We start from the raw sequence: 25,313 nt of genomic DNA, 5'->3' as shown, positions 1-25,313 counted from the left end.
AACACTATTTGATCAATATTCGAGCTTACCGAAATTCGAGCCGAAATCAAATTTTTTTTCCAAGCCGAACTCTAGCCCAAATTATTTTGTTCGACAGTTCGCGAGCCACTCGTGAGTTTTAGTATTTTATTAATATAATATAATTATATATTAAATAAATACATTTCGAGTACTTATTTTCAAGCAATAATTCAAATAGTTCAAGAACATGTTCGAATCTTTTGAGGAGAACTTGAACTTTAATTCGAACCGAATTCGAGCCAAATTTTTTAAAATTTTTGAACTTCGAATCGAACTCGAATATAACTAATTCGAGCCCTCAAATTTTCGTCATACTCGGTTCGATTCGGTTAGTTTATACCCATACTACCCATATTATGAGATCAAGCTGATTTTACTCTTGACTGAGCTGATCTAGATCGAGCCGGTTGATCAACTTGGTTTGCTGGTTTGATCAGCTTGGTCTGAGTTGAGCAAGTCCAAGTCGAGCTGATCGCTTATCTTGATTACAACTCTGGATTCATCAATATATAGACAAAGTGATGAATATGAGCGTTGTCCACGACCTTTCTCTTAGCTTTCTATATAATCAAGAATCACTCAATGTCGAGTTTGAATGAGAAAGATATGCTCGAAATACTAGAGTGTATAAAAGCGGAAATTTTTTCATTATTCAAAATAAAACTAGCAATTTCATCGCAGTTTTGCACCATCTTAATAGCTGATTCAGACTTCAACTTTTGAACATGATTTTTAGATCACCATCTTAGCTTTTGTAATGCATGCTGAAGTTCTATTTCGATAACTGAGCTGGTATGTTTGGCTAAAAATATCAGAACTGATTATGTCAAGCTGGTTGTTGTTTTCGATTCATCTAGCTCAATCTTACAACGACTATTTCGCTAAAATAACATATGAATCAGTCGAGCTGATAAGAAATATGACTTGTAGTAATTTGAATTTTTTTTCAATCATTTTGGTTTTTGGTAATTTGAATTACCGAACAATGAGATATCATCGAAAAAATTCAGCTAATCAAAATTATTAACACAATAATAAATTTTATTATAATCAAAATCAAAATTGTGAGCCACAACCATATATATCCGCTTGTATTAAAAATGAATTTCATTAAATTATAGGAGGACAAGAGCTCAAAATTTTGGGCCAAACCTCCTCGAATATATACCGAAATCGAGACGGACAAAACCCTTCAACCAAGCCCTAAATCGATAAGAAAACTCTCCCCAACCTGCGAAGTCTCTCCCACCCATCCACCTCTCCTCCGGCCTCCTATTCCACCCCAGCACCGCCCCGATTGCCAGAGCCGCGCCTTTACCCCAATCGGCGGTCTTGGACATAAAACGCGACCAATATATCCTCAGGTTCTTGTCCCTACCCGTGCATTAGTCAGTCCGTCGAATGTTGCATCTGTTCCCGGCTTTATCTATTGATTTGAGGTTTAAAAAAAAGGATATATTGATATAGCCTTGTAATTTGAGAAGACACTTGGTAGATGGGAACAGAGAGGAAAAGGAAGGTAAGCCTGTTTGACGTGGTGGACGAGGCATCGGTTTCGGCGAAGATCTCCAGAGCTAATGGAAACGATGGCATGACTGCTTCTGCTTCGACAAATAACCAGTGGAATGGAAGGGACTTTCTCTCAGAGATATTACGAGATTCTGGATAAGAGGAAGTCCCTCCCCGTATGGCATCAGAAAGATGAGTTCTTGCAGGCTCTTAAAGCTAATCAAGCCCTAATTCTTGTTGGGGAAACTGGCAGCGGTAAAACTACTCAGGTCAGTGTTCATACATTTAATTATCCATAACTATTTTCTCTGTTACGAGTTATGGCAGCTGGAAGATCAAGTTAGATGGTAATAGTTAACAGTCAAAATTAATTACCAGAAAGCGATGAGGGGGGACACTCCTTGTTTGCCGTGCTGCTTTGTCATGGCATATCAACTTAATTCAATATTTAGTTAATAATATTAAATATGATTTTTTTCCTCCCATCTTTTGTTGGAGCATGTAAGTTTCTTTCGTTACATAGCCTTGCATTTTCCTCCTTTTTCTGTTACCCTTGTACTGTAATAGAAGCTAAATTTATGATGAATTATAGGGGCCGCCTAGTGCGATGGCAGGTTAGATTGAGATTTCGACGTAATTCATCCTCCAAAAGTTAGTTCAAGGTAAGTATTGTTCGTGTCCATATATTTTCCCCAACTAGGATTTTATGACAACTAACACTCCTCACGCTTTGGAATGAACACATGGAGCGTGAGATTTACAAGTGATCCAACTATGGGCAGAACGGTTGGCTCAATTATGTGCAGTCCAACACATAACGTTGGCTTTGATCTCTCATACAATGTAAAATGGGATTTGAACCTAACTCAACCCCAAAAACTAGCTCAACAGATATGATTATCCAAGTCTGTATGTGCAACTTCTAACCGGTGTGGGACAACTAATTGCTTTACCTCGACTCTTAATTATGTTAGGTGTGAAGTTTTACACTTGTGCATCCGCACACTTTCTCTCTTTTTTATGCTTGACAAGTGCTTTTGCCATTTCTTGCATTGCGCACAAGACACCATCCTTTTATTTTTTTAATTGTTGAGCGTCATGATTGAATTTGTTCTTCTTTGCAGATTCCTCAGTTTGTTCTAGAAGCTGTAGAGATAGAGACTCCGGATAAGCGCAAGAAGTTCATGGTTGCATGCACCCAGCCTCGGAGAGTGGCTGCAATGTCTGTTTCAAGAAGAGTGGCCGAAGAGATGGATGTAACTATTGGAGAGGAGGTAGGTTATAGTATTCGTTTTGAAGACTGCAGCAGTGCTAAAACAGTTTTGAAGTAAGTTGTTTTTTATCAATGAATACTTTATTGCTTCTTATTCTGTCTTTTTTATTGCCATGCCTTTATTGCACTAATTTCGTGACATGTATTCTATTATTATTAGGTACTTAACAGATGGTATGCTTCTAAGAGAAGCAATGACTGATCCACTCTTGGAGAGATACAAAGTGATCATACTCGATGAGGCTCATGAGAGAACTTTGGCAACAGATGTTCTTTTTGGGCTTCTGAAGGAAGTGCTGAAAAATAGGCCTGACTTGAAGCTAGTAGTCATGAGTGCTACGCTTGAGGCTGAAAAATTTCAGGGTTATTTTAGTGGTGCGCCACTGATGAAAGTGCCGGGAAGGCTTCATCCAGTTGAGATTTTTTACACACAGGATCCTGAAAGAGATTACCTGGAAGCCGCTATCAAGACCGTTATTCAGATACACACTTTTGAAGGTCCTGGGGATATACTTGTGTTTTTAACTGGAGAAGAGGAGATTGAAGATGCATGTCGCAAGATGACAAAAGAAATAGCCAACATTGGAGATCAAGTTGGACCGGTCAAAATAGTACCACTATACTCCACCCTTCCTCCAGCTATGCAGCAGAAGATTTTTGAAGCTGCACCACCCCCAGTGGTGGAGGATGGTCCACCAGGAAGGAAGATTGTCGTGTCCACAAATATTGCTGAAACCTCTTTAACTATTGATGGTATAGTTTATGTTATAGATCCAGGGTTTGCAAAACAGAAGGTATATAACCCACGGATTCGTGTTGAGTCTCTCTTGGTTTCACCTATATCAAAGGCTAGTGCTCATCAACGTTCAGGGCGTGCTGGTAGAACTCAACCAGGGAAGTGTTTCAGGCTTTATACTGAAAAAAGTTTCAATAACGATCTTGTGGCGCAGACATATCCAGAGATACTGCGGTCGAACCTTGCAAATACAGTACTTACTTTGAAGAAACTGGGAATAGATGATTTGGTCCATTTTGATTTTATGGACCCACCTGCTCCCGAGACACTGATGCGGGCACTGGAGGTCTTGAATTACTTAGGAGCCCTTGACGATGATGGAAATTTGACCAAGTTAGGTGAAGTCATGAGCGAACTTCCATTAGATCCTCAAATGGCAAAAATGCTAGTTGTCAGCCCAGAATTCAATTGCTCAAACGAGATTCTTTCAGTATCTGCTATGCTTTCAGGTATTCATTGTTGCTCTTGTGGTCTTAGTCATGGGTGTTGTTCCAATTATAGTAGATGTAGTTCTTGGTCGATTTTACCCTTCACTAGTCTTAAATATTTTACTCCATACATGACTGCAGACGCATTCGTGTATGTGGTTGATATTTAAGTGTCTGCTTAGGGTGTCATCAGCATGTCTTGTCTGGGTTTCATGCCTCCTTAGGCATGTGCCAAAGATTTCTAAGTAAATGCTGATGCAGATAGTTGCAGTTTCTCAGTATTCTCTCATGAAGCAAATGGTATCTTCTCGCCTCTATGCATCTGCTGACCTTCCATGGGCCTCCTCTGTGATTATCAATTTTTTCTCTAGTACCCAATTGCTTTGTCCGGCCTAGGGAGGCGCAAAAGGCTGCAGACGAAGCAAAAGCCCGGTTTGGTCACATTGATGGGGATCATCTCACTCTATTGAATGTGTATCATGCATACAAGCAAAACAGTGAGTAGACTAGATTTGTTTTTCATTTTTTTCCTTGGCCTTCTTTCCCTATTGTGCTAATATTTCCGCATGAAAAATCTACAGAGGAAGATCCACAATGGTGCTATGAGAATTTTATCAATCACAGGGCTCTTAAATCTGCGGACAATGTCAGACAGCAGCTAGCTCGCATAATGGCTAGGTTCAACCTGAAGTTATGCAGCACGGATTTTAACAGTCGTGATTACTATGTGAATATTAGAAAGGCTATGCTAGCTGGATATTTCATGCAAGTTGCCCATATGGAGCGCACAGGCCACTATCTGACAGTAAAAGATAATCAAGTATTTGTTCATGACTGTGTTGTTTTGTTTTTTGAATGGGCTATATGTAACACATTCCCAAACGACTTATGTACCTATTTTATATCTGATGTCATTTGCTTTGCTTGCAGGTTGTACATTTGCACCCTTCGAATTGCTTGGACCATAAGCCAGAGTGGGTTATCTATAATGAATACGTTCTGACAAGCAGGAATTTTATCCGTACTGTAACAGATGTGCGTGGTGAATGGTCAGTTTATCCACTATATGATTTGACTTGTTTTTTGTATTATATGTTTTCCTGTTGGGTGTCTAGACTAAAAAAATATAAGTCGGTATGCCTCAAATACAATAAGGAAAAAGTTCTCTTTTGACAACGGGAAATCTCTCACTCGAAAAAAAAAGGAAAAAAATTGGTCCCAAAAAAATGCAAAGTAAAGTTCATGTGGTTGTCAGCATTTCCATGTGGTTATGCTTATGTTTGTTTCCTTGTGGTTAAAGCTCCTTGTTATTAGCTGATTTTTTGTCCATGGATTTACTCACTCCAAGCAATACCTGAATAATATTTTGCTACTGCTGGAGGTAAATTACGGTTTGCCCCTGTTATATGAATTTTGAGGAGTCAGTTGTGTAATCTCTGCATTACCTTTAGCTGCACGTTATTGTCTAACCATTTAGATGACCAGGTTGAGGCGGTGGTTTTTATTTCTTATTTAAAAATAAACGGATTCTTTGATCAGTGATTTTGGGTTTAGATTATTTATTTGAGTTGTAGAATAAGGTGAAATGATAGTCCCTTCCCTGTCTTGTAAAATGATTGCAGGTTGATTGATATTGCTCCCCACTATTATGATCTGATTAATTTTCCGAATTGTGAGGCGAAGCGCCAACTGGAGAAATTATACAAGAAGCGGGAGAACTCGAGGGAGGAGGGCAAGAATAGGAAGTGATGAATTCAGTTGTAAACGGCTGACTTTGTTAGAATTTTAGCCCAGTGCGTCTGGGTTGATATTTGATTGTGCTTTCAAGTTTTAAGATCATTCTGAATTATTAATCATCGTGTATCATTGATTTTGATATAATTAGGATTACGAGGATTAATGTGGTTTATTAATTCACTGGACCAAATGGAATCGGTATTGTTTACGCACATTTACTGTTTAGTTACTATGTATGTATGTGTTCTTGATATTAATAGATATGATGCGGTATGACGATAAATATAAAAAAGAAATAATATGGTTTACAATCAAAATGTAATAATATTATCGAGTAGACATTATTAACAATTAGGATTGCTGTCATTTACGATCCAAAAATTGTGTTCGTAGCCTTGACATAGAAAACTAGGGAGACCGCGTATGCCATGGTCATTTGGCAACTAATTATTATATTATATATGACCGACCTGTTGAATTGATTGGCGAGGGCAAATGCTAGCAAAGCAGTTGATGTTGGTATCCGTGGCATTCCTTACATTTTTCAGATGTATTAAAGATTCTTTGATCTTTCAGACCACAATTTTGTAATCTGATTGTATGATTTTATTCGCAATTTTATGCGATGAAGTAGTAGGTTACAGCCAGTTGGTAGTATAATAACTTTGTGGTCACATTAGCAAAAGGCGCACAGACGACTCCGAAACTCCGAATTATTACAACAATTATTATTTAGTTTTAATTCTTTATTACGAACAGAGCACAAACCAAAGGAATGGAGGAGAATTCTTCTCTGTTGTATATCACAGAATTGATCAACCACACATATATACACATGAGTTGCATACAGCTGTCAAAAACTACCTAAACCAACTTAAACTAACTCAATGTACTTGAAGCTAATTAATCTAACAAATAGAAGAAAATAATTACACGTGTTCAAAACTCCCCCTCAAGGTGGCTTGTAAAGGTCCTTTATAGCCATCTTGGACAATAGCGGGGCTAAGCGAGGAATGGGTAATGGCTTCGTAAAGATGTCCGCTAGCTGATATTGTGAGCGTATCGGCAAGAGTTTGATAATCCCTTCATGTACTTTGTCTCGAACAAAATGACAATCGATTTCAATGTGTTTGGTGCGTTCATGAAACGTTGGATTCGAAGCTATATGTACAGCAGCTTGATTATCACAGTAAATGGTTGCAGGATCAGTTATATGAATGGAAAAATCTGAGAGTAATTGAGTCATCCAAACAATCTCACTTGCCGTGTTAGCAAGTGCTCGATATTCGGCCTCCGCTGATGATCGAGAGACGGTTGTTTGCTTCTTGGCTTTCCATGACACAAGGGAATGACCAAGGAATATACAGAAACCAGTAACTGATTTTCGAGATTCCGCACAAGCAGCCCAATCAGCGTCACAAAATGCTTTCAGCTGTAAGGGAGATGTTGCTGAGAAGAAAAGTCCATGTCCCGGAGTCCCTTTGATGTATCGAAGGAGATGATGGACAGCTTGTAAATGAGGTGTGCGGGGTTGAGATATAAACTGACTGAGTTTGTGAACAGCAAATGAAATATCTGGCCGTGAAAAAGTGAGATATAATAAGCGACCCACAATGCGTCTGTACTGAGTGATGTCCTCGAGGGGTTCGCCATCATTGGAAGCCATGCGGACCTTAGGATCCATGGGTGTCATTACTGGCTTGCAGGCCAGAAAACATGTGTCAGCAAGAAGTTGTAGAGCATATTTGCGTTGAGATAATATGATGCCCGTGGAAGATCGAGCAATTTCAATAGCCAAGAAGTATTTCAGGCAGCCAAGATCACGAAGCTTGAAATGGCTATGTAAGAACTGCTTTAAAGATGCAATGAGCACAGGAGACGGCCCAATGATAATGATGTCATCGACATATACTAATAGAGCTACAAATGAGGAACCTGATCCTTTAGTGAACAAAGAATAATCAGATTTGGATTGAGTGAGTCCAAACTGGAGCACAACCTGGGAAAGCTTGGAGTTCCATTGCCTCGAGGCTTGACGTAATCCATATATAGACTTGTGAAGCTTGCACACCATATGGTTCTTTGAAGTAACCGGCTCCCCCTGAAACTGATACCCTTGTGGAATGTCCATATATACTTCTTCACATAGATCCCCATTTAAGAATGCATTACTAACATCCAACTGAACCAAACTCCAATTCTGACAAGCTGCCAAAGCAAGAAGGACTTTGACAGTGACTAATTTAGCCACATGAGAAAATGTGTCTAAGAAATCAATCCCTTCCTGTTGGTTAAATCCTTTAGCAACAAGCCTAGCTTTATGTCTTTCGATTGAGCCATCAGCATGAAGTTTGAGCTTATATACCCACTTGCAACCAATCGAATGTTTGCCAACGGGAAGAGGAACAATCGACCAAGTGTTATTACACTCCAAGGCAGCTAGTTCAGCAGTCATTGCTTGCTGCCACTCGGGGTATTTATTAGCTTGGTGAAAGGATTTTGGTTCAGTGGCCGAGGACACATTAAGGACAAAGGTTTTGTAAGCATGTGTTAATTGATCATAAGAGATGTATTTGGATAGTGGATATGGTGTATCGTGCATCGAGGGAGGCATGAGATCAGGACCTTTCAGAAGGTTGCAGTGATAGTCTTGGAGATAAGATGGTTGTGTCATGATACGAGTAGAACGACGAGGTTGAGGTAATGGTGGTGATTGTGCTGGGACTTGATCATGATTAGAGATTTCAATGGAAGACTCATGCTGAGCTAAAAGAAGTACAATGTCCGGAAATGGATCAACCGATGGTAATATAGGTGTATGATTATGAAATGGAAATATGGTTTCATGGAAGATCACATCCCTAGATAAAAAAATATGTTTGCTATCAAGATCATATAGTTTGTACCCTTTAACACCAGGTGGATACCCAAGAAATACACACGAACGTGCTCGAGGCTGAAACTTAGATCGAGCCGCAGGTAAAGTAGAAGCATATGCCAAGCAACCAAAGACTTTGAGCCTGGAGTAATCTACCACAATATGATGTAACAGCTCAAATGGTGTCTTGCCATGTAACAGAAACGACGGAGTGCGATTAATGAGATAACAGGCAGTGAGAATGCACTCGTTCCAGAATGATAGTGGAATGCGAGACTGGAAATATAAGGCTCGAGCAACATTAAGTAAGTGTTGATGTTTCCGTTCAACCACAGAGTTTTGTTGAGGGCGTTCAACACAAGAGTATTGGTGTAAAACTCCGCGTTGATGAAAGAAATCACAGAAGGCTAATTCTTTGGCATTATCCGAATGAAAACACTTAATATTGAATTGAAATTGGGTATCAATCATAGCAAAGAAACAAGGAATTACATGAGCCACATCCGATTTAGATTTCAATAGGAAAATCCATGTAAATCTAGTACAATCATTAACCAATGTTAGAAAGTAACGATGACCGGAATAGGACAGTTCATTGAGAGGACCCCAAATATCACCATAGATCAAATCAAAAGGATGTAAAGATACATGATTATTCGAAACAAAGGTAGCCGCTTTTGTTTTGCAAAGGGACATATGTGACATACAGTGGAAGGGCATGGCTTGGGTGCATCATATTGCAGTGTGGTGTGTAAGGATTCCAATACCTTGAACGATGGGTGTCCAAATCGTTGGTGCCACAGCTGTATAGAGACTTTATTGACAAAAGAAGTAGGGTCTGAACCAAGTTGATGAAGGTCCAGGATGTACAAATCCCCAATTCGATTACCCTTGCCAATCATCCTCCCGGAGTTGGCTTCCTGAATAACAAAATGATCATGATAAAACTGCACAGCCAGGTTGGACGTCGTGGTGAGTATACTTACAGAGAGTAAGTTGAATTTAAATTGAGGCACATATAAAACACTACGAAGTGTAATGTTGGAAGTGAGCCGAACATCACCAATGGAATCAACTGAAATAGGGGTGTGATCGGGTAATGTCACAGTCGCATTATGTATTTTGGACATGGACTGAAACGCATCAGCATTGCAACAAATATGACTAGAAGCACCCGAATCAATGATCCAAAACTGACCGGAAGATAGATTTGGAGGCATTGAAACCGAAAGACATATACCTGCAGTGTGAGTTGTGTGATCCATATCCGATGCAGTAGTGTTGTTGGGGACAACTGACAGATGAGACTGAAACATGTGCATCAATTGCTGATATTGATCAGGACTGAGATTTTGAAAGAACTGGCCCGGAGGTGTAGCCCCAACGTCCGAAGTAGTCCCCACAAGATTCACATTGGCCACAGAAGGATGCGAAGTAGAAGGATGAGAGTCAGTGCGCATTCGTGGCCGAGATTTAAAACCAGGGGGATAACCATGAATCTCATAACATGTGTCTACCGTATGACCATGAATCGCACATTTAGTGCAGTATGGACGATCACGCCTCTTGTATTTGAACTTTGACTGCTGATCCTGACCATAGGAAGGCAACTTAGATGGCTGAGATTTCACAGCAAAGGCCATAGGTGAGTCAGATGCAGAGTTCAAGTGTATTGTTCGTTGACGTTCTTCTTGAGATACCAAGGAAAAGATTTTGTTAATCGGTGGCAGAGGATCCATTAACAATAATTGACCTCTGATGTGAGAAAAAGAATCATTCAATCCAAGTAAAAACATCATGATGTGCTCTTGACGATGAAATGAGTCCAGAGATTGAACCCCACCACAGCTGCATTTTCCGCATGTACAAGCTGGCCGAAAATTGGACAATTCATCCCACAGAGTCTTGAGCTTTGTGAAATATGCAGCAACGGAAGTTTGATCTTGAGAATGATTGAAGAGTGCACGTCGCAACTCAAAGATGCGAGGACCATTGCTCTGTTGGAATCTCTCACGTAAGTCCTTCCAGATTTCAGCCGCTATATCAGAAAACAAAATGCTAGCTGAAATTTCCTTGGATACGGAGTTGAGAATCCACGAGATCACAACATTGTTGCTGCGAAACCAAGCAGCATGTAAATGAAGGTCCGAAACATCTGGTTGAGGAATGGATCCATCAATAAATCCGAGTTTGTTCTTGACCGAAAGCGCTATACGCATTGCCCGACTCCAAGAGGCATAGCTTTCTCCCGTGAGCGGCTGAGAAACGAGTGAAATACCTGGATTATCAGAATGATGTAAGAAATATGGATTGAGCGGATCGTCCACTACAGATCTGGAATGGGAACTCGAATCAGGTGGCGCCATGATCACCGATCAGTCGCCGATTGCAAGAGATTGAAGAATTATCGATGCGTGGGAATATTGGCAACAGCGGCAAGGAATTTCATCTGATACCATATTACGAACAGAGCACAAACCAAAGGAATGGAGGAGAATTCTTCTCTGTTGTATCAAACTCCTGTAGTCTGTGACTTGAAGAATGCCAGGCCCTTTTTCTGTGAAGAGAATAAAAGAATCAGATATGTGTTTATCCCACTTGGCGCATAAAGCCACTCCGACTGCTAAAAGTGATTTGATTTTAAAAAATTCAAAGGTTTCTGCCGATGATTGTCAGAGTTCCATCTTGCCTGGATTACCTGATGATGTCTCTAAGCACTGCCTTGCTCTTGTTCCTCGATCTAATTTTCCCTCCATGGGTGCTGTGTGCAAGCAATGGAGGTCTTTTATCAAAAGCAAGGAGTTCATCACCGTCAGAAAACTAGCTGGGATGCTCGAGGAATGGCTTTACATCCTTACTATGGATGTTGAGGGAAAAGAGAGCCACTGGGAGGTTCTGGATTGTTACGGACGCAAACACCATCAACTCCCACAAATGCCTGGACCTGTCGTGGCAGGCTTTGGCGTGGTTGTTCTCAACGGAAAACTTATTTTATTGCTGGCTACTCTGTGGTAGATGGAACTCAATCTGTTTTAGCAGATGTTCATCAATATGATTCTTGCCTCAACAGGTATAATATAAGTTGTCGCTTTTCCATTTCCTCACTGGTTCCTATGAACGTCTGTTTGCTCAAACAGCCTAATATGCTTATCTGATTTATTTTATCAAAGTATGAAAGTAATATAGTCTTTTTCAACTTCCTATTATGTGCAAATTAATGTGGTTTACGATATATCAGCATTGATTCAAGCATCGATATGTTACGTTCTCACTGGTTTGGCTCTCCATCAACTTATTGGACATATTTTTCCCTCTCAAATTAAAGAAAATTTCGGAACATTCATGTGTACCTCTGTCCAAGTCTAACTTTTTTGGATCATCCATAACAAAATTTCTGACTCTTGCAGCTGGAGCAAATTAGCTAGCATGAATGTAGCACGGTATGACTTTGGTTGTGCTGAGGTGAATGGTGCAGTCTATGTGGTTGGAGGATGTGGGAAGGATGGAGACTCTCTCTCATGTGCTGAGATTTATGACCCCGATACAAACAAGTGGACTGTGATAGAGAGTATGCGGCGCCCAAGGTGGGGATGTTTTGCCTGTGGCTTCGAGGGGAAGCTCTATGTTATGGGAGGTAGGTCGAGTTTCACCATTGGAAACTCCAGGTTTGACGATGTCTATAGTCCTGAGAGGCACACATGGTGCCAGATAAAAAACGGCTGTGTTATGGTTACTGCTCATGCAGTACTAGGCAAGAAGCTGTGTTGCATGGAATGGAAAAACGAGCGTAGACTTGCTATATTTAACCCCTCGGACAACTCATGGAAGATGGTTCCTGTTCCTGTGGCAGGAAGCACGAGTATTGGATTTCGATTTGGAATATTGGATGGAAAGCTTTTGTTGTTTTCACTGCAGGAGGATCCTGGTTTCCATACTTTGTTATATGATCCAAATGCCGCCCCAGGATCCGAATGGCAGACATCAGAGATAAAGCCATCGGGGTCGTGCTTATGTAGTGTCACAATCAAAGCTTGAGCTTTGTGTTGAAATCAAATTTCATTGTTCACTGTCAGTGTTCCTTCAATGCAAGAAATAAGATGCACTTTTGTTTTTGGATTTGATCTGGTTTTTGAAAAACTTTGAAATTGTGTTGAAATTGTATATGGTTGGTCATTAATACTTGATTCACTCAGTGTTACCATCACAATCAATACATCCTTTCCCAATTTGGAAAGCTTGTTCTGGAACATCGTTCGGTCAATCCACTTCATTTTCCTTGACAGGATTTTCTTGTTGGTATGACTTGATATTTTAGCTACAAAATGGTGTTCGCTGTGAAAGATAGAATCAAATTGCAATTGCTAAACTATACGGGGAGCATAAAGTATAACTGATAGGCTGGCTCTAGTAGATAGTGAAAACAAGCTGCTGATATCGAAATGGTGGGCATTGCACGGCCCTCTCTTATTGAACTGGTAACACATGGAGAAGTACTACCCCGGGAGAACATTCTGTGGGATTTTGGAATAATACAATTTCACATGCGTCTGACTTAAATAAAGATATTGGCTATTGTATGTTTCATAGAGCAGAATTCATCTGTGTCAAGTTCAGACAGTAGCGAGTAAAATGGAAGGTCGTCGGAGAACATGCTTGTGGATATACCAATTATGTTTTAGCATTAAAAACTTTATTCATCTGATTGGGTAAAGCTAGCGGAACAATATACAAAGCATTCACTTGCAACATGATAATCACGTACGTACCCCTCACGGAATTTATCACAGAATCTTTACGGCGCCTGGCTATACGTACCTCAATACCTTGTGTTTAATGTAACTTGTTCGGAACCTCTCAAAATCCATTACTACTATTTAATTGTACTCGATTCTTTCAAATTTAATATTTTAAAGTTTTTTTCTGAAGCCCATCTCTCTTCATCCGTGGAGACGAAATAAAATTGTATCTTCCAACTCATCAGCCCACGTCATAATTCCACCTTTGGATAAACCAGACAAAACTCTGGCTTTAGCTTAAATATCATCGAATATCCTTCATATGCTATAAACCGAGCCTTTTTGGTCTCAGATAGGTAGACGAGCCCTGCTTCAAGCCAGGCATCGACACTCGCTGTTATTGCCCGGCCCTCTTCCTCCTTTCCTTCTCCTGGCTCTCTCTCCCTATGGGCTTGGACCTTCCTGAAGTTCACCATTTCTTCTTCCATGGAAGTTCTCTCTTCCTTCCATCTCTTCTTATGCTCCATCATTGATGTATCTGACTCCTTCACTGAGACAAACGTGGGTCCTAAGTCGGTGAGCCGCTGGGGTTCAACTGCTGTAGCGCTTTGCATGTATTCCTTCGTTGAGTATCAACTCATGACAAACCACGTAATCTGGAGTATAACCCAACCCAAGCCATATAAAGCACTGCTTGGATGTGAGTGGCATGGCATTCCATTCCTGTAGTTGACGTATTCCCCAACACCTTTCAGACGTGCAGCATAGTGAAAATAAGCGGAGCATATGACTTTTCTCACGACATCCCAATCAGGGCCACTAGATGCAAGTGGAATCTTAAGAGTTTTTAAAATATTTAGTAACTGGGATCTTACCTCTGTGGCCTTACGTAACCCTTTCACCTGCAGAAAATGATCATTGCACCAATCACCCCGATATTGATTAGCTTTCCATTGCTGATACACGTTGAGGAGGTCAGACTTGGGCACAAAGAACTGTTCCCTAGCTGCATCACTCTCCTCAACCCTATCCTTGGGTAAAAAGATGGTACTGACAGCATCGACACAATGGTCAAAACCTCATTGATGCAGCTCACCCATTAAAAGCATCTTGGCATGGGGAGGATCGAGTGGAAACTCAAACCATTTTCCAACCAAGGTACGTAAGACCCCCAACATTGTTCAAAGCACATAAGACCCACAACTGGTGCATGGAATTTAGGATGTTTTCTTGAGTAGGGGGATCCATAAAGTCAAAATCCGATAAATTATCGATTTTCAGAGACTTCAGCAATATAACCACGTTGCCAAGATTGATTCTTTGGATTTCTGACACAGGACTCTGTATCATTTATATGATATCCTTAACAGTTGGGATTGAATCATCTGGTTTTGAAACAAATATACTAAATTCTTTGTATCTTATCTACTGTTGTCTGTTGGGGGACATCACATGATAATAAAAACCATTATTTAATTAATTTTAACCTCTTTTACTTATGCAAAATCAAATTTCCCTGCTTTCGTTATTCAATATTAATCAACAATAAACAATTTTAATCACTTTGAATCGTTCAAACCCACATTTTACCAACAACGTGGATTTCTACCTTTCAATATATTCGACTAAAAAATAAATAAGGGATAAATATTAAAAATACTCACATTATTTTTCTAAAAAACATATCGATAAGATTTTCACATTTTACAGATATTTAATGTTTACAGTATAATGAATACAGTGATTACTACTTATGCCATACGAATTACGATATAGGTTGGGTATTATTTGTTGGACTCAACATTGTGTATTCTAATACAAGATAAGTGGTGAATTAACTGACCCTATTCAGCACCAATTAATGAATGATATTCACAAGTTCCGGTCATAACGGAAAAAAATGAATTTCATCTCAAAACGAATCCAAACAACCAAAATCTTAAGACAAGTATCCTTTTCAGTAGCAAAAAGTCGGCTGACAAAATTTTAAATAATTTATTTTAAAAAAAAGGAGGGGGAGGGGGGGGGGGGGCGGGGCTGAGGTAACATGATCTGTTTTCTACTCCCAGCCACTGGCAACAACACCCGGCACTATGTCGACGGCCGGAGCAGCAGCCATGGCTGGTGCAGCAGCTGCATCCCATCCATCACCGGCAGCTGCAATTGAATTATCACACTACAGTTTAGTTTAAAGAAACAATGTCCCAGGGTGAACGATAAAAGACAAGATAAAAAGTTTGAGAATCCTTAAATAGTGAGCGCACACTTCTTGTAGCAGTTCATGAGCCCAACAACAATGCTATGTGGTAGTGCTCACATAATTCTAAGAACCAACCAAGAGTCACATTCCTAATCAGAGTTATGTCAGATTGACCACAGTTCACAAAATCTGAAACCCATTTCTGGATCTAAAGCCAACAAATAGAATTCATTTCTACCAAAATCAATCGAATCATCACTGAGGAAAGGGGAGAAGAAGCACCAAGCTTACTAAAAGGAAGCATAGACTACTAACCAGTGTCAGCATTCCAACCACCTGCAACTGGTGGCATGGTACCAACCATATCAGGAGTCCATTGGGCATCTGGAATCTGACCGCTGGACCAATCGGCTCCAGCTGCAGCAGCCGAATAATCAGCATAATCAGGGAGAGCTGGAATTTCCTCCTCCTGTTGTTCCTTAGATTCCTCAGGCTCTCGGTAGAAAAATAGATCAACCTGCAAAAAGTCGAGAAAAATGAGGAACCAAGACCAATGCTAATGAGAATATTAATTATTTACTTGCAACCCCAGAAAAGACAATGATCACAACTTCCTTATCAGGTGACATCCTGGAAACATAAATGTTTTGGCACAAAATAATCCTCGACAGCATTTGCCAAAGCACAAGACAATTTCATCCACAGTTATTAAAGGCGCTCGCCTGGCTGCGCCTAGGCAACAGGCGCGACACTTTAAACAGGCGCGCCTCTGCCTAGGCGCAGGGCAGATGGGAGGCGCAGCAGCGTGCGCCTGGTTGCTGTGTAATGAGATTTTGTGCGTACACACAAAATAATTCAAGCCCGACAAGTTTTAAAGCCAAATTAACAATGCCCATGCCTATTTAATGTTTAAAAAACCCTATATGAATATGTTTCACATCCCTCATGCTCGAATTCTCTCTGCGTCTACGAATCGCTGAATTGGAGAGTGCAACTGTGCAACAGCTGACCTTCCAATCAAGGTAATAATACTCAGTTTTGTTTCCATCACTGAAGGTTAGCCTAATTATTCCAAAATTCAGATTCTGTCAAAGTTCAGCAATTATTCGTCAAAGGTTAGCACTAATTGATCATGACCCATGAGAGTAGCATTACAGCCAATACTCGGTTTTGTTTCTGTCAAAGTTCACTAGATGATGATGTTCCTTATTTCAATATATTTACATTCGGTATGTCAGCAATATATTTATATTTTATACTTTGTATTTAATTTATGTAATATTTTAGAATAAATCACATTATATATGTGCTGAATTTTAAATGTATTTTACTTCGGTAAAGTGTATAGGCGCCTTGCCTTACGCCTCAGGCTCCAGGGTACCCTAGAGCTTTAGCGCGTCTTGTGGCCTAAATAACTATGATTTGATCCTCGTATATGCAAAACAAAAAACAATCTTTCCTATCAAAACATGAATAAGAAACATATCTTCTCACAGTAGTATAGTAAAATAAGAAAAAAAACATTAAATAGACTTCTTACCATGACATCCCATTTGTGACCAGGTGCAATCACACCTCGCATCTGGAGAACCATCCTAGCCAAGAGCCAAAAAAGACAGCCAATGCTGTGCTTTCCCTTGTTATTGGCAGGAATACCAATATCGACATGACGCATTGGAGAGTCAGTGTCACAGAAAGCTATGGTGGGGATGTTATAGAGAGCAGCTTCTTTGATAGGCTGAAACGAAACATCACAATTGATATTAAAAACAGAAGCATGAACAAAAATCTGCGTTGTAATCAATAATTCAAGATTGATAACCTGATGATCGGTTCTTGGGTCGGTAAGAATCAAAAGCCTAGGTTCACTGAACGAAGTCTGAAGCTGGTTGGTGAAAGTTCCAGGTGTGTGTCGACCAGCAATTGCATGAGCACCAGTATATTGAGCAAACTTGAGGACAGCTCTCTGACCATATGGTCTGGCAGACTGAACAATAATGTCTTGAGGATTCTCAATTGCAACAATTACTCTGGCAGCCATTTGAAGTTTTTCCCAAGTTCTTCCGACGTTGATGATGTAAATCCCTGACCAATCATACAGGCAATAAAGCTCGTCACCAACCAGATGAGGAAAACTGAGTATACAAGAAGGCGAAGTTTGCCTAAACTCTCTTAGACACAAAACACTGTAACTGAAATCCCCAAGTCCACATCCAGAAAATTATTAGTTATGAATCCTCACTCGTGAAAAGGAAGTGGGTGGGAAAAATCCATAGCTGGCGTGACAACTTTAATGGATTTGACTGTAAAATTTAACATTCTGGTAAAATTAAAACCGAAGCATGAAATATTTTACATTTGACAAGGTAGTCCAGTTTGGTAACATAAAAAGCCAACTTTAATCAGGTACGAGATTAGAGGGACCCGTGAGTAGAAAAAAAGTGCTGGTTCGGTTTGATTTTTCGTTAAAATTATATCACCAAATCAATTAGAACAAGAAATTAAAGGGAAATATCACTGTTTCTCCCGATTGAAGGAAATCCTCCTTAAAATTACAACAATTGAACTCAACAAAAACAGATATCTCAACGCATGTGGTACACCGCAGATAGATGATAAAATATCAAACTACCGTCGTTTCGGCGCTTAAATACGTAACGCTCCATCTGAAAATCGCAGTTTTTGGTGCCGAGATGAACTTCGGCGGCCAGCATCATCTGTATATCCGCCTCCTTTGCAGACAATGCCCTTTGCGGAGTCGCCATTTTCAACGATTTCCCACTTAGACGTGGTCGTTTGAAAATCTTAGCTCCTCTTCTGTGGTGCGAATGCGAGTGCGAGTGTGACTGCTGAGGCAGTTTGCAGAGTATAAAACCCTAGTTGCATTGGACAAAATTCTTGGATAGCCCGTTATTACTTCATCTGGGCTTCGTAAACAGCCCAAACGCATTTCATTTCATTTCATTTTAGGGTTTAATTTCTTGATAATACAAATTATAGGGATGAATTTGATATATTTAATACAAAAAATTTATCACACAACACTTCACGATATCAAAAAAAAAAAAAACATCATACACAAACTCAAAAACATTTGTAATGTTACCATCTTTATTTACTTGTTCAAACAATTTCACCTTTTACTTCGTTCCAATATAAAACCAACACAAACTATTAATGTTTATCAACATCTTCCCTTGTCCCAGCTGGAGCATTTCCTTATATGTGCACTTCATAGAATTCAACTTGCTCATACTACCCTTTATCCCAAATTCATCACTCTCCTCTCGTGACAAATCCGGAAATGGAGATGAAACCGCTGACTTAAACATGAGAGAATTTTCATCAGATTGTATATCATCAAAAAACTCCAATCTCTTAACTGTTGTCTCCATTCCTTGAAAATTATTCGAATTTGAAGCTTCTTTTTTCTCGATGATATTGCAACTAGCACCAACCCTCATTTCCTTTCCACTTGTAACATCTTTTGAACCCCAAAGATTCAAAACGGAAACAAGAAAATGCAATAATGAAATTACAAAACCAAAAACCCAATCAAGAAATGGGAATTTATGCACAATCATACTGACTCTTCTCAGAATATCATCAAATTTCTCTGGTAAAACTTCTGCATCACAGACAAGAACATCCATCTTATCAAAGAGACACTTGGATGGAGGGAAAACGAACTCCACTGCATGCTCAACAGTGAGGATGTGATCATCCATGAAAGATAGCATTGCTAGCCATTGATAGAGTATGTTGTATATGAAAGGGAAGAATATGTCAAAGCACGAAACGGCTCTTTTTGCCAACGATCCCAACGGTTCATCAAAATCTTGTGCTTTTGTTAGTGCATTGTGGCCAATTGCTAAGATTGATGCCCCACAAGTATGCAGAGGACGGCGTCGTTTGCTTATTGTTTCCGTATTTAAACTTATCTTCTGTCAAATTTTTTTGTAAACAATAAATCTTCAAGATCGAGAATATTAAAAAGGAAACTGTACGTAAATTATGAGCCATTAATGTTTATAAGTATTGCAAACTTTTCTTTCTAACCCGAAGTGATATAGTTTTGGCTAAAGATGAACATAATATCTGATCCAAAAATCAAATAGATACACATACAAACGCTAATGTTATGCTAATATATATAAATGCGGATTTTTCACCCACAATGCACGGCTAAGTGAAATTATTTCATTATTCATGTGAGCAAAATTCATACCATATTCAATAGAGAAATCCCAAAATTCAAGATCTTGCTAGGAAGCCTCCAAAGGAAATTCGTGAGAACTCTCATTTCTCGTTATTTTGTAAAACTGAAAAATTCGAATCCGTCCTAAAGAAAATACTCGAGAATTCGTAAATATCCATGTATTTTGCCAAATGCTTCTCACGAAGCCAAAGGAATAGGCACCTTAATCGAAATACATGAGAAATAAGGTGTGGAAGGTTGTCTGTATGAGTGGACCAATTTTTTTTATTTATTTTTTTTTTTAAATTTGATAGCCCTCAACTCAAATTCAACACATTTTTTTAGTTCTAGTAGAGTGTCAAATAATTTTGTAATTAATACAGACAACTAAAACATCTCCATCAAAGCACTAGAACATATTTTTGAAATGTTGGATTTTAATTTAGAAAAGTGGAATGCAATTTTAAGTAATTTAATAAAATGATACATATGTATAAATAATTTATATATAAAAACAATGGGAAGATAATATTATATGAAAAAATACTCGAACTTTACACCACTTCTTTGAAAGGTCACCTAAAAGCTACCCATGAGCTCCTCTCGCTTGCAATTGCTTGCTCCCTTTATCAACTATAACCAAAATAATTACGTTTTAGATATTAGCTAATTGTATCCGACAACCACAGCATGAATAATTCATACACCATTAATGAATGAAAATGCTTTCACGACACCTGCCTCGTCAGTCGATCAAGACTTGATATGTTACTATTATAGAGCAGCCGAGCTCCTTGATGGTCGAAACACAAAAGTGGATCATAATACCAACTGTTTACGGCAACACACAATCACCCTCAGTAATTAATTAACCAACAAACGTCTGAGAATAAAGATGTCGACGAGCTGTTCAAATTATTGACAGACAAATCGGTTCTTAAGACAACATAAAAATGTTGATCAGACAATATTTCATCTCTATCCCTTGTGTCTACACACACATATGGTTGTTCAAATACATCTTAAATGCTCCACTTCGTCGATGTTTATTCAGCTGCATCTGTGCTTTCCTACAAAACAGATATCCAAGTTTGAGGTTATTTTAATCCGAAGTGGAAGAGCAAAAGCACTACTAGTTCATTTACACGAATCTACAAAAACTCAAAACTTTGATAATGAGAAAATCGGTGTCTGCTTGAAAACTAATAAATGACAGCAGTTAGCGTTCACATTATCGAATTCCAAGTTCCTTGAACTATTTTCAATTTCATCCAAATGGCGAGAAAATCTGGTTAAACTGTGGCATTTAACATTTTATCCCCTTCAATATTCTTTCTACGAATCTAACTGGAGCCAAAACTTAGGTCCGACAAGCAAATGTAAACGGTCTTTCGGACCCTAGGAGGAGCGGTTTTTAGAGCATGGTGCAGCTCATGCATCAAACTTAAGAACATTTAGCGAGCACTCTTTAGAGTCGGAGGTCAAAGATCTTCCAAGCAAATGAAAATTTGTTACTAGCACAAACCTGAGAAAGAATTAAGCAGCAGCAGCCAGTTTTAACTCTCTATCTGCTCGCTCCCTGATCCTTCTTTCAAGTTCTGGTCTAAAGTGCCTGATAAGCCCCTGAACCGGCCAAGCAGCAGCATCACCCAACGCACAGATTGTGTGGCCTTCAATTTGCTTGGTCACCTCCTGAAGCATGTCGATCTCCTCCAATTTCGCATTTCCCACCTTCAATCTCTCCATGATCATCCAGAGCCATCCTGTGCCTTCTCTACAAGGCGTACACTGACCACAACTCTCATGCTTGTAGAAGTAAGAGAGTCGGGCTATAGCGTCTACTACATCAGTTGACTTATCCATTACAATGACAGCAGCAGTTCCCAATCCCGACTGAACAGCCTTGAGTGCATCAAAATCCATGAGCACTTCCTCACATATGTTCTTGGGAAGTAATGGAACTGACGAGCCACCAGGTATAACAGCGAGTAAGTTGTCCCATCCTCCCCGAACACCTCCGCAGTGTCGTTCTAGGAGCTCTCTCAATGGTATACTCATCTCCTCTTCAACTGTGCAAGGCTTGTTTACGTGACCGGAGATGCAAAAAAGTTTTGTTCCGGAATTGTTTTTTCTCCCAAAACTGGCAAACCATTCAGGTCCACGCCTTAGTATGGTGGGTGAAACAGCCACTGTTTCGACATTTGTAACGGTAGTGGGGCAGCCATATAGTCCTGCATTGGCTGGAAAGGGTGGCTTCAACCTAGGTTTTCCTTGCTTACCCTCGAGGCTCTCCAGAAGAGCTGTCTCTTCACCACAAATATAAGCCCCCGCACCAAAGTGGATATGTACGTCAAAATCATAACCTGATCCACAGGCATTCTTCCCCAAAAATCCAGCTTCATAAGCTTCTTTCCTGGCCTTCTCAAGGTTCTTCCTTTCATTAACATATTCACCTCGAATGTAAATATATGCAGCTGACGCCCTCATTCCTACTCCAGCAATTAGACAACCTTCAAGTAATTTGTGTGGATCGTGGCGCATGATTTCTCTATCTTTGCATGTTCCAGGTTCACTTTCATCCGCATTAACAACAAGATATGATGGGCGGCCATCAGAAGTTTTGGGCATAAAGGACCATTTAAGACCAGAAGGAAAACCAGCTCCACCACGTCCACGAAGACCAGATTTCTTCATGTCATTGACAATCCAGTCAGCACCCTTGAGCACCAGATCTTTTGTCCGATACCAGTCTCCACGTTTCATGGCGCCTTTGAGAAAAGGATCATGTATGCCATATACATTCGTAAAAATGCGATCCTCGTCTTTAAGGTCACCGAAATGGGTTTTTTCTGGAGGAGGTGGAGGTGGAGGAGGCTGCGGTGTAGCAGAAGTTGTCGCAGCCTGGGTGGTACCGAAAAATCTAGTTGCCAGGCCCCAATTTTCGCTAGACCTCCGAACCAAAGCAGTTCTGTGCAGAAAAAGAATGCTCATTATACGTGCCTGTCAAAACAAAGACAAAAGAATAGCATTATTTGAATGCATAATAAAGGGGTATGCAGGGCTAGCAGTTACTTTTGCAAGGGAAAAAAAAAACTCAAATCCACATTTCTTCACGGAAGAATTACAATTGCGTAGCATACTATGAGTAACTGCAACCCAAAACATCACAAAAGGCAATCATTCTCCAAACCAGACCTGCAGTTCAGAGGTAGCTGCAGAAATCCCAACTATGAGGAAAGCTGTTACCATCATTATATAACGCAAAATAAAAACTAATTATCACTTACAATAAACTCAAAAAAGTGCGTAAGGGGGTGATAAACATAATGCTAGCTACTTTTACAAATAATGCCTGGTGGTTCCTCGTAATTTATTACAGACTCACATAGAGCAACGTGTTTGTGCGAAAATAAAAATTAATCCAGTGAATTAACTTGGCACATCAACATCCTAAGTGAGACCAGGGATTGAAATGAAAACAGGAAACTGGAACCCTCTCCCATGTGCAAGAGTTAGTGGCATTTGTTCGAATAAATATAATTGAAACAAACTTGGCACATAAAAAATAATGATTATCTTGGATTAAGAGTGGATAAAATCAAACAATAGTCATCTACAAATTTAAGACTTCATTAGCCTGAGTGGCACATATCCTCGAGACCTTTAGCAAACCTGATTTTCGAATTCCCTGTCCTAGAAAACCCTACTGAACTGAATTTGTATATAATCCCAATAACAATGATAAGACATAACACACATTCATTATCTTCAGTAATCAAGTTCGCTTAAATATTATCCTCTCAAGTAAAAACCCAAGACTACTCATTTCTCTGGTATTATCAAGGGTGGATCTCCCTCCCTTGAGCCAACAGGGGAGTAATAAACGTTAACCAAGATACAACTGGGCAGTCACTGCTCAGATGGAGTGATTATAATAATTTAAATCTAAATTTCCTGCAATTGTTGCTAACTAATAGCAAATTTCCTAAATTCACCATTGTATGCAAGTAAACAAGTAAAACTAATAAAGAATTGCAATCTTGAAGTTGTCAAGGGCACAAGGCCCGCCGAGGCGCACAAGGGCCATGGAGCCTGAGGCGCAAGGCGAGGCGCGCGCCTTACCGAAACAAGACACACATTTTTAATTTTTTTAAAAATATAATCATTTGAGAATAAATATATTAAAATATGAAATAATTAAGTCAAATCTAACTCAAAACAAAAAATAATTAATAAGTTCATAGTAATGAATAACATGATTAAAATTCTTCAATCATTCAAATCAAGTTCATATTCTTTCATCGAATCATCAGAGTCCCAAAACTTTCGGACTTCTACTCTTTTTGGTCTTCATCATTTCTTAATAACACCAATTTCTTCTTCCTCATCATCCAAAATATGTGAAATCGGTCTTTTTCTAGTTGTTATGGATGTAGACTGTTCAACACTTTCTTCTTCTTATTCCGGTGTTGGGTTGGTAGGGTGGGCTTGGGCTTTTCGTTTTAAACAAGTAATTAAGTGCGCCTGAGTGAACTTCCAAGGCTATACCAGGCGAGCGTTTGAACTCGCCTTAGTGAATAGCTGCGCCTAAAATCTCAGGCACAGCCAGGGTCCTCGCCTTTGACGACTATGTTAATGTGATACCAAAAAACTCCCAAAGTGCATTTGGACGAGTGGATTTGAGGTCATTTAATTTCAAATCCATATCTCAAATATAATGTATCCCTTTGCCTCGAGATTAGAATAAAGGATTTGAAACTCTTTTATTATATACCTCCATCCAAACGCACAGAGACATAAATTACTGGACTCACAACAAGAACCCTAAAGGTGCATTAATCAAATAAAACAATATTAAGGCTTCGAAAAACAAATTGATAATTTCAAAAGTCAAAATCTCGTCTTTTTTTTTTTTTTTACCATTTCCACAACCGAGATCCAAACTATATAAACTTCTTCAGACATACAAAAAAATAATAATTTTGATCCATCAATATGATTGGGACAAATACATACCATGACGCATGAAACAGTAGTCCGATCGGCGATGGGGCTGATTATCAAATTGGTACAGGTGGTGAGGGCAATCGTACGGTCAAGATGCGAGTCCTCGAATAATTCGATAAGCAATGAGATAGAACGGTGAACGAAGTTTTTGGTATAAAAAAAATAATATTTATTTATAAATAATTTTAATAAAATATTCCTACTTCCTAGTAATTGTAAAATTGGCGTCTCTGAATTTTTAATTAATTAATTAATTTGGGATTTTGTCTTGGTTCCTCTGAATTGGCCCCAAGTTCAGTTCCCTGACTTTTGTTGAAACAAAAATCTGTGTAAGATTGATTCACGGATCATATTTTATGAGATAATCTTTTATTTGAGTCATTCATGAAAATATTATTTTTTAGGTTAAGAGTATTACTTTTTAATGCTAAGAGTATTACATTTATTGTGAATATCGGTAGAATTGATGATCTGTAGACCTACTTTTTAAGAAAATATTAATTATATTTAATTAAATTAGTAATAATAAC

General features: G+C 39.2%; 6 protein-coding genes across 7 annotated transcripts; 2 read left to right on the top strand and 4 right to left on the bottom strand.

Moving 5' to 3' along the window:
• The first annotated feature begins 1,154 nt into the window (after positions 1-1,154).
• Positions 1,155-5,976, top strand: LOC142556361 (putative pre-mRNA-splicing factor ATP-dependent RNA helicase DEAH2). The gene is given in 8 exon segments (XM_075667820.1): positions 1,155-1,657; positions 1,659-1,799; positions 2,655-2,857; positions 2,964-4,048; positions 4,399-4,524; positions 4,609-4,847; positions 4,958-5,076; positions 5,650-5,976. Coding segments are annotated over 8 exon segments (2,181 nt in total). The 5' UTR covers positions 1,155-1,516; the 3' UTR covers positions 5,777-5,976.
• Positions 5,977-11,153: 5,177 nt separating this feature from the next.
• LOC142556360 (F-box/kelch-repeat protein At1g67480-like) lies at positions 11,154-12,761 on the top strand. The gene is given in 3 exon segments (XM_075667818.1): positions 11,154-11,631; positions 11,634-11,712; positions 12,050-12,761. Coding segments are annotated over 3 exon segments (1,155 nt in total). The 5' UTR covers positions 11,154-11,183; the 3' UTR covers positions 12,678-12,761.
• Positions 12,762-14,010: 1,249 nt separating this feature from the next.
• Positions 14,011-14,728, bottom strand: LOC142504530 (pre-mRNA-splicing factor ATP-dependent RNA helicase DEAH7-like). Its single transcript, XM_075617376.1, has 2 exons — positions 14,541-14,728; positions 14,011-14,428 (listed from the first exon to the last, which is right to left on the bottom strand). Exons 1-2 carry the CDS (start codon positions 14,726-14,728, stop codon positions 14,011-14,013), a joined length of 606 nt encoding a protein of 201 aa, XP_075473491.1.
• Positions 14,729-15,404: 676 nt separating this feature from the next.
• LOC142556359 (small ribosomal subunit protein uS2-like) lies at positions 15,405-18,440 on the bottom strand. Its single transcript, XM_075667817.1, has 5 exons — positions 18,211-18,440; positions 17,401-17,663; positions 17,119-17,316; positions 15,894-16,095; positions 15,405-15,535 (listed from the first exon to the last, which is right to left on the bottom strand). Exons 1-5 carry the CDS (start codon positions 18,341-18,343, stop codon positions 15,438-15,440), a joined length of 894 nt encoding a protein of 297 aa, XP_075523932.1. The 5' UTR covers positions 18,344-18,440; the 3' UTR covers positions 15,405-15,437.
• Positions 18,441-18,680: 240 nt separating this feature from the next.
• LOC142556788 (uncharacterized) lies at positions 18,681-20,012 on the bottom strand. The gene is made up of 2 exons (XM_075668281.1): positions 19,807-20,012; positions 18,681-19,522 (listed from the first exon to the last, which is right to left on the bottom strand). Exons 1-2 carry the CDS (start codon positions 19,879-19,881, stop codon positions 18,719-18,721), a joined length of 879 nt encoding a protein of 292 aa, XP_075524396.1. The 5' UTR covers positions 19,882-20,012; the 3' UTR covers positions 18,681-18,718.
• A 598-nt stretch (positions 20,013-20,610) lies between these two features.
• On the bottom strand, positions 20,611-24,972 carry LOC142556357 (NADH dehydrogenase [ubiquinone] flavoprotein 1, mitochondrial). Of its 2 annotated transcripts, none has more exons than XM_075667815.1 (3): positions 24,793-24,972; positions 21,292-22,776; positions 20,611-20,846 (listed from the first exon to the last, which is right to left on the bottom strand). In XM_075667815.1, exons 1-2 carry the CDS (start codon positions 24,793-24,795, stop codon positions 21,313-21,315), a joined length of 1,467 nt encoding a protein of 488 aa, XP_075523930.1. In that variant the 5' UTR covers positions 24,796-24,972; the 3' UTR covers positions 20,611-20,846; positions 21,292-21,312. The 2 variants fall into 2 exon arrangements, with proteins under 2 accessions (XP_075523930.1, XP_075523931.1); XM_075667816.1 differs by having other exon boundaries at positions 21,302-22,776.
• Between the last annotated feature and the right edge of the window lie 341 nt (positions 24,973-25,313).

The sequence above is a fragment of the Primulina tabacum genome, chromosome 9 (assembly GCF_025594145.1).
Source record: "Primulina tabacum isolate GXHZ01 chromosome 9, ASM2559414v2, whole genome shotgun sequence".
Taxonomy (NCBI): Eukaryota; Viridiplantae; Streptophyta; class Magnoliopsida; order Lamiales; family Gesneriaceae; genus Primulina; species Primulina tabacum.
Note: the sequence above shows the minus strand (reverse complement) of the source record. Positions and strands in the feature narration are given on the sequence as shown.

Excerpts from the sequence above, each read along its gene's own strand:
- LOC142504530 (XM_075617376.1), bottom strand. The coding sequence starts at position 14,728 with ATGATACAGAGTCCTGTGTCAGAAATCCAAAGAATCAATCTTGGCAAC. Across the intron at positions 14,429-14,540 it reads AACAATGTTGGGGGTCTTAC|TACCATCTTTTTACCCAAGG; the intron begins GTACCTTGGTTG and ends CGATGCTGTCAG.
- LOC142556359 (XM_075667817.1), bottom strand. The coding sequence starts at position 18,343 with ATGGCGACTCCGCAAAGGGCATTGTCTGCAAAGGAGGCGGATATACAG. Across the intron at positions 17,317-17,400 it reads ACCCAAGAACCGATCATCAG|CCTATCAAAGAAGCTGCTCT; the intron begins GTTATCAATCTT and ends GTTTCGTTTCAG. Across the intron at positions 15,536-15,893 it reads TGGTTGGAATGCTGACACTG|CTGCCGGTGATGGATGGGAT; the intron begins GTTAGTAGTCTA and ends ATTCAATTGCAG.
- LOC142556788 (XM_075668281.1), bottom strand. The coding sequence starts at position 19,881 with ATGAGAGTTCTCACGAATTTCCTTTGGAGGCTTCCTAGCAAGATCTTG. Across the intron at positions 19,523-19,806 it reads GGATTTCTCTATTGAATATG|AAGATAAGTTTAAATACGGA; the intron begins GTATGAATTTTG and ends AAAATTTGACAG.